Here is a 9095-nt window from a genome sequence, read left to right as displayed (position 1 = left end):
AATCACTATGACTTAAATAGACTGAAGAGTCAATGAAAATAACAATGACGCTTTCCAAAGATGCCATATGTTGCGTCTGTGGCAGAATTCTTTACATGGAGATGATGGCTTTCTCCCAATGGGGGAAGCGAGAAAATATTGCTGTTACATTGCAGTTGTGACTCTTAGGATGTGTCCAATATCCCTAAAGGTTTAGGCAAGGTAAGAGCATTGTTGTGAGACTGGCCACTACTGAGAGGTAGGATCGCAGTTAAATGTGAAGGTAAAGTTCTCTGGTTATCTTGTGAAGAGGCTGTCAATGAGAGCAAGACTCCTGGCTGGGTGATCCCAGGTCTAAGAGGGTGAACAGCCACCCTTAGCAGGTGACTAAGAGTAGATTGCTCTAGGGACAGAGAGAGAAATGGCGGGAGGGAGGGAGAGAGGAAGAGAGCATATCTGTAGTTTACAGAAAACCCACAGCACACCACATAATTGGGCATGTCTGCTTGGAACTAAATTTAACAACCATTTTTCTAAGGAAAAGAAAATGACACCATCACATGTGCGTGAAGAAGGAACAGTATCTTCCCATCTCTATCATTAAAGTAGCAGCCCCACGCAATTATTGCCCAAGTGGTTGCTAGGTTGAAAATTGGGGCACACAGGCCAAGGATTTTAGTCGAACGTATACACAACAAAACCTGCATTGCTGGTTCAGATTCTCCAGTTAGCACTTTTTCCCCAGGTTCAGTGTGGCTCAGTCCGGTCATACTATATATGTGTATATACTATATATAACCATAATTTGCTCGATGTCCAAAAATTGATACAGAATTGAAAACACGGCTGATAATTGATAATGCAATGTCACTTGTCAAACATAATCATTAAAACTTAAAGATAAATCCAAATAGCTTTTCTGGAATTGGCATTGACTCAGCTAACTAAAAGTGTAAATGGAATTCAATCATTCAGGTTTAATCAGAAAAACTCAAGAAAAGCCTGCTGCTTTTACATCCAGCACAGCTCAAAACAAATTTCTCAGCCGCCCCTAGTGGGATCAAGGGACAACACCTCTTGCAAGATCTGGAGGCAGCACTCCCTATTAGAGCCTTTGAGGCTATGAGGACCTTCATGGCACATGCTATTTTTCATAATTTAAATGCTTTAACCAAGCTACAAACTGTTCAAAAATAGCACTTTTAGGGCTAATAAAATTTGTTCTAAATTTTTTCAAAATACCTGTAGTCCTCCCTGGGTTTGCTCGGGAGCAAACCAGGCCTGGCGATCTGGCCCAAGTACATGAGAGGTACCCAAGCTGGATGGCCAGGCCCAGGGCCAGATCCTGCCTGAACCCAAGCTGGATCCAAGATTTGATCAGAACCCAACCTTGACCAGTCCAAGTTCAGCAGGTGTACCCAGCAAAAACTTCAATAATGAGCTCTTGGAACCAAAATGCCTCATGTGTAGTGAACAAGGAAAGCTGTTCAAAAATCAAAGGTTCAAACAAGAATTGTGTTGCTGGGATGGGCAGAGTTTGAGCTAAATCAATAGATACCCAGCTAGTGACAACGAGGCAAACTGTTAGACCACAGAACTGCTGGGTTCGCAAGTGAAACCTGTAACCAACACAACTTTAGGCAAGATCTGATGACAAACAGAAATCTCTAGAAAGTATCAGAGCGCTGTTGAGCACCCTAAGTGATCTGAGTGTTACCAAGAAGCCCTGGCAGTCTGGCTCTCCAAGAAAACATTACAGCATTGTTGATCACACTAGAGAAGAAGATAGGAACTGGTGCAAGCCAGGTGACCTGAAAATGGAAGCAGGTTTAAGAGGGCGCAATCCTATTTTTCATTACCAAATGAAAGACAAGTAAATCCAAAAGCGAATAGAAGAACACAAGATTGCCATGAGTACCAAATAACTAATAATAGCCAAAGCTATCTCTTACAGAATACCAAATACTACTTGCTTGTGAGCAGACATGGCTCCATGATTGCAGAAAGAACGTAATTTGAGAATTAATTCCTTCTCTATATGATATTACGGAACATTCTAACCTACGATTTCAGCCGTCAAAATAAGAACAGAAAATATGCCTAGAGCCATAAAGATAGAACAAGTACTTGCAAATGGCAAGCCTTACGTTTGAAATCCCACCAGAGAACATTACATGAGATGATTCACAAGCTTGTGACATGTTGGCAGAACTCTAAATAGGGTCCGCACGCTCCTCAAAAATTCATCTATTTCAGATAAGATAAATTCTCAAATCCTAAAACTAATCTCTTTAAGAATACAATCTGATTACTAGATAAAAATTAGCACCACAATGAAGAGTTCAATCTATCTATACTTCACCCTAGCATACAGGGCCTTATACAAAGATCCCGTAAGATTTTTACAGGGGAAAATAACAGCTGGCACTTACAATGTTTCCCATGGATTTATCGATCCCATGATTGCAGAAAGAACATGATTTGAGAATTAAGTCCTTGTCTATATGCTATTGCAGAACATTCTAACCTACAATTTCAGCCGACAAAATAAGAACATAAAATACGCCTAGCGCAATAAAGATAGAACAAGTACTGGCAAATGGCAAGCCTTGTGTTTGAAATCCCACCAGAGACCATTGCAAGTGATAAATAAAGCATTACTGGTGAAAAATAAAAAACCCAACTTTTAGGCCCTACTAACATAGTTCAGACGCTTGTGACATTTTAGCACAACTCTAAATAGGGTCCGAATGCTCCTCAAAAATTCATATATTTCAGATAGGATAAATTCTCGAATCCTAAAACTAATCTCTTTCAGAATGCAATGTGATAACTAGGTAAAGAGCAGCACCATAGTGAAGAGTTCAATCTGTATATACTTCACCCTACCATACAGGGCCTTATACAAATATCCCGTATGGATTTTCAGAGGGTAAACAACGACTATACTATAAATCAATTAAAATCCAAAATATTTGGAGACCAGACAACAATCATTCCCATCACATGCAACTTACAAAAACCCAACAACAGAAACAAAACTTTGAGAACAGTCTGGTGAGAAATATAGAAACAAGAATATGGAATCAACTGCATAGGGCTTGATCCTACAACACAATAATCCGAAGCTTATAGGAATCATATAAAGGCACGAACGAATGACCATAGATCTATTTCACTTGCACTGTAGCATACCTTGATAGCGTGTGTAGACTTGTGGAGGAGGAGAAGGGATGTGTTGTGAGGATTAGAGGAATGGGAGGAGCCGGGAAAACTAAGCAAGGAGAAAGATGAAAGAAGCCATGACTTAGTTTTGCCCGTTCCTCTCACTCCAACAGGCCTCAGAATACAGGACATCCCTCTACACTCCAACACCATTAATTTCGTGTCCTTTCCTTGCCACGCAAAAACTGACTGAGCTCCAATGGAAACCCCTAGATATAAATATTGTCCATGAGCTCCAATGGAAACCCCTAGATATAAACAAATCTGCCGTCTTTTGTCCATGGATTCTCCGCCGCACCTTTTGTCTTTTGTTCTCCCAAATTTATGAGCTCCAATGGAAACCCCTAGATATAAATCTTGTCCATGAGCTCCAATGGAAACCCCTAGATATAAACAAATCTGCCGTCTTTTGTCCATGGATTCTCCGCCACACCTTTTGTCCTTTGTTCTCCCAAATTTATCCACTTTCTTGCACTTCAGGAAAAGAAAGAACTAGTTTAACCTGACTTGAAGTCATATTTTGGGAGGTTGTTTTTCTCACATGGTGGGGGACAAACAACTTCTAAAAAGATATTAGGGGAAAGGACCCAGTAATTGAGCATGTTCCAATTGTTGTGAGGGTTGTTGATACCTTTTGTTCCGAAAATTGAACAAATAAAACCTATTGTTTGAAACAAAAAATATCAATTTTTGTTAGGAAATGTACCAATAGTTGTTAAGAAATGTACCAATAGTTGTTAAGAAATGTACCAATATTGTAAAAAGTAACCAATCAGGTGATGCCACATCAGCTGCACAACTATTGGGGTCTCTTTTGCACGCCTATTGGTCTCACTTTTTTTGGGGGTTGTTTTGGACACCTTGGCAAAAAGCATGCTGATGTGGCATCATATTTGATGATGTGGTCCTGAAACCTTAGTTATAAGCAGGGGACTTGCCAAGTAAGCTGCTGTAAAAAAATCGGAGTGATTTGAAATTTCCAAGTAGGATTTTGAGAAGCGCGAAGTTAGGGTGCACAACTACTGGGTCCTTTCCCCTAGTATATAATTCAAAAGAAAAGATAGGGTGGTACAAAGGTGTATCTCAAAATCTAGGTAAAACGTAGTGTGAAATAAAGAATAATTAATTAATTAATTAAGAGTTAAGCAAACTTAATAAAAGAAGGGTCTTTTGTCCATGGATTCTCCGCCACACTTTTTGTCCTTTGTTCTCCCAAATTTATCCACTTTCTTGCACTTTAGGAAAAGAAAGAACTAGTTTAACCTGACTTCAACCTTTTGAAGCCATATTTTGGGAAGTTTTTTTTCTCACATGGTGGGGGGGATGAACAACTTCTAAAAAGATATTAGTATATAATTCAAAAGAAAAGATAGGGTAGTACAAAGGTGTATCTCAAAATCTAGGTAAAACGTAGTGTGAAATAAAGAATAATTAATTAATTAATTAAGAGTTAAGCAAACTTAATAAAAGAAGGGTCTTTATTATTAAGTTTTTTTCAAGGTAAAGTCTATGGGTCATTTATGATCGAAAATAGATCTAACCAACTACCCACCCTACCTTCTCTGTGTTCTTGACAGTCTATCTTCATCTCAATATAGTTTTTCAGTGGCATTTTACGATCCTTTCTCCTATTACTGATAAAAAGTGAGCCACTGGTTCAAGTAAAAAATACTATCATTACCACCTAAACAATCAGGCATCCAACCCGCAACCGCAACGACCCAATTGCAAGAGCGAAGCTCTACCAACTGAGTTATATCCCCATAGATGTCATATGAAGCAGACAACAATCCTTCTACATAGTGCATTAATAGACTCTCAAATAATGAGAGCTCCCTCCTCTTTAGGAGTATCTTTTAAGGTAAGTTGAGCATAGATCACAAAAAATGGTTAGATCTATGGTGGAACCTTACTTGAATTAGGCCACCCAACAATATCGTGCCCATGAAAGGAAGTAGAGGGTACTCAAGAAGACTAATGCCATCCTTTGTAGGCAACATTATCTCTAGTGCCCAAAGGCTAAGAACCATGCAATTGAGAGTCTATATCGTGTTTGGAAGACTAATTGTGACCACACCTACACTCTTAAGGAGAAGAGGAATCAAGAAGAACTCTAACAATAGTGCAAGGAGCATTCCCTCGGTGGTCCAAATGCTCCTAGAGATGAGCAACTTCAAGTGCAACTTACAAGATTGCACCTAAATATGGATTAAAACATTAGAAAATCATAGCTTTAATATATAAAAAAATTGCTTGTCTATAAAGCAATTTGAAAAGGGAGTTGTATCTCTGTCTTTTCAAATGTTAAAGAGAATTTCTACTTATAAAGCATGTTAAATCTAGGTATACTTGAAAGGGAGACAAGGTTTATCTTTTTGTAGAACAATATGCGAAGAAAACGAAGCAAGCCTAAAAGGCTTAAAAAATTATGGATCCAAAGCCAAGCTTCTTGAGCTCTAGGATAAAATCAAAAAAGGTGTTAGGGATTCTCAATTTTCCCATAAAAAGGACAAGGATTGGGAACCCTAAAAGGAGCCAAATGAGCATTGAGAGGAAGACCTTGATAGAGAATACACCGAGCAAACTATGCCAACTTAGGTTCAAGAATAGCCGACCAACCACACTAGAAATGATGATGCCAATAGTAGACTAAAGTTGCCAATAATTGTTCAGGTAATCAACCATAGGAAGATGAGGAAAAAGCCACATAAATCCTTTATGAGGCTTGTAGTTGCAGAGGGGTGTATTGGGATATCATTCCAATCCTCTCACCTTGGCTTAAAGATCTCACCCCAATTTTATGAATCATTTGGGAAGGGATATCATCAATAAAATCTTGAACAAGCTTTAATTTCATTTTTAACTCCAACTAAGATAAAAAAAAAAAGATCTTTCAATAGCTTGATGAATGAAATTTGGCAACATTGTAACGCATCTTTAAAAAAAAGGCATGAATGCATGACACCTTAGCCAGAGTGTTATGCCCTATTGTGTGTATGGGGTTACAGGTAGTATGCTTGTGGCTACCTTAAATCTTAATTAATTCATATTATCATTATTATATTATAATTTAGCTAACTAGGTTAACCTAAAGATTATATATTGTTAACTAAGTCAGCCTAGGTGATATCCTACGTATAAGTATGGTATATATGAGGTACATAGATTAGTTATTATCATCATGTCAAGTATTATATTCTTGTTGAATACTATTGGAGGTATCCCCCTCGAAATGGATTAGGAGGTTTCCATCTCAAAGCGGCATATTTACAAAATATTTCATATTTTCCTCTTTTGTGCAAGCCATAGCATTACAAGTGGACTAAGAGCGTGATATTGGCATTGTGAAGGCACGTCATATTTTCAATTTTGTAGGTCATTTTGTGAAGCACATATCTCTCATATTTTTTATTTTTTTTATTTTTGGAGGTTTTTTCAAGAATATATTAAGGCGTCAACAATTTTTTTTAAAATTAAAAATTGCAACCAAATTAAGCAATTTATTACAAAACTAGGGTTTGTGTTGGGAAAAAGTATCTCCCAAATCTAGATGATTTTTAAAAAAAAAAAAAAAATGGTTTTTCAATAATATACAGAGGTTTATATAGTAAAAGAAAATTAAGAAATTGGAGCCAAATTAAGTGATTTAATATAGAATTAGGTTTTCTACCAAATTTATGTAGGAGTTATATATCTCTCAAATTTGGGCAATTTTTTTCCTAATTTTTAAAGAGTTTTTTAAGAATACATTTATACTACAATCCAAATTTAGACAAATTGGAGCATAAGTAAGTGATTTGTTGTAAAATTAGGGTTTCCAACAAATTTGCTCTAAAGACTGCAAATTAGTTATTTTCTAGGAGATTTTTAGGGGTGGTTGCAACATTGGCATTCATAGGTTGCAATTTTAAATTTTAGAGTATTTGGACTTTATTTATGTGATGTATTGAAAAATTATTTTTCTATAACCTCTTCACAACAAGAAGTAGTAAACAAAGAAGAAGAAGGGGGGGAGGGGGAGGAGGGGGAACACTTAGTCTGTTTGGGCCCTATTTTACTCCACCCTTGATGTGACCTATTGACACTGCTAAGTGGGCCCCATCTTGGAGCTACCCTCCCCTAGTCTTTAAGTTTTTTATCCTATTTTTGGAGGACTAAGGTGTGGGGCACCTTGGTCCTAGACCAGGGCATCCCCCAGCACCCTGGTCCCCCTTAAACATGTCCCAATTTGAGACCGAGTGGGCTCTCTCCCTCCCCTATGGAATTTGGTCCCCGTGGCTACACTTGACTATTGGAGGTCAGCCTAATCAGTAATTTACCCAGGGAACCCTATATAAAAAAATTCTATCAATTCATTTTAGATCTAATACTCCATACATAACACTAGTGCATTCAAGCATTCAAGGCAACATTTCATCCTTCAAGTATTATGGAGCAAAGTTACATCAATCTTCATGCAAGAATATGTTGAATGTCCAAACAACTAAGAGGGGGGTGAATCAGTTGTCAATTAAACTTTTTAATTCTTCCACAGATCCAAAATAATGAACTTATGGATTGTTTAACATGAATAGATGTAGACATGAAAGCACACACATGCACAAAGAAATCATACACAATGAACACTAGATATGAAGTGGAAAACCCAAGAAGGGAAACAACACGAAGATTGTTAGTTCTCAATATATAACACCTATTAGGGTGACACCAGTTAAGGTGAATTTTACAAAGGTGGCTCACTACTAGAATGCTCAATGTAGAAGGACTCATCGCCCAGAATGGCTCACTATCGGAAGAGAAAGAAAGAAAAGAAAATCTACCATTGTGACACAACTGTCACAAACAACAATGTCAAAATAGCCTTTGATGCCTAACAACACACTACACACCTTCTCACAACTTCTCACATCAATCATCAGTCGGATTTAGCTTTTCAACCTCTCATATCTTCCATACCTCATTCATTTTGATCATCCTTTACTTATATTGTCCTCCTAACTACATAACCTTTCAAGTCGGCCAAACGTAATTTGAAATAGGCCTACACTAAACATTCATGTTGTGGAAAGGAATGAGAAGTGGACCACACCACAACACACTTCATCATTCAGATCAACACGTTACACATTCATCACAAATACTGTAGCCAAAACAAAATTCATATGCTACACAAATGTTGTTACACGGTCTCCAATTTTGAATCAGACCGGACCCAAAATAACACTTCTCAACTTAGCAAAACAAGAATGGAACCAAGGTAAACATAAATCCAAGCAATCAATGCCATATCCAAAAAACAAAGAAATCTGGATCACAAACTACACTATCAATTACTAGTCAACACTGAACATCATCTAGAGCACAACTTTCGAAGCACCAATCAGTTTGGGAAACCTATTTTGGATCACCAAATTAGAATAACCAATACCTATATAGTATGTTGACATCCATGACAACCATAACAACACCATCAACATTACATTTGCAACAATCTCTCCCTTTGTCATTGATGGCAACATCCATCAACAACAAACAAAAACTCTCTTTATGTATGTCTACAACTCTACAACTCTCTCTGCATCATCATTTCTCTGCATCTCTCCCCCTTTGACATCAAGGACAAAGGGTGGGCACATCTTCATCTATGAAGCTTACTCTACTCTCCCTAAGAGGAAGCCCCTGACCATTAGTCTAAACAAGAATGTTCATACAATTTATTGGACCACTACACATCCAAATGCACATTAGTTCAAACTAGGAAGGGGTCATACCCCTAACTTCTATTAGAGATACTCAAAGGCATCTTTACACAACACCTTTGTGAAGATATTTGTAATCTTCTCTTTCCCAGGTACATACTCAAGCTTTACTTCATTATCCAACACCTTTTC

At 37.6% G+C, this 9095-nt stretch overlaps 1 protein-coding gene across 1 annotated transcript; it reads right to left on the bottom strand.

The window, feature by feature from the left end:
* Positions 1-798: 798 nt before the first annotated feature.
* On the bottom strand, positions 799-3647 carry LOC131075342 (uncharacterized). Its single transcript, XM_058012157.1, has 3 exons — positions 3175-3647; positions 1697-1790; positions 799-1598 (listed from the first exon to the last, which is right to left on the bottom strand). Exons 1-3 carry the CDS (start codon positions 3619-3621, stop codon positions 1564-1566), a joined length of 576 nt encoding a protein of 191 aa, XP_057868140.1. The 5' UTR covers positions 3622-3647; the 3' UTR covers positions 799-1563.
* Positions 3648-9095: the final 5448 nt, after the last annotated feature.

The sequence above is a fragment of the Cryptomeria japonica genome, chromosome 2 (genome assembly GCF_030272615.1).
Source record: "Cryptomeria japonica chromosome 2, Sugi_1.0, whole genome shotgun sequence".
NCBI classification, from domain to species: Eukaryota; Viridiplantae; Streptophyta; class Pinopsida; order Cupressales; family Cupressaceae; genus Cryptomeria; species Cryptomeria japonica.
Note: the sequence above shows the minus strand (reverse complement) of the source record. Positions and strands in the feature narration are given on the sequence as shown.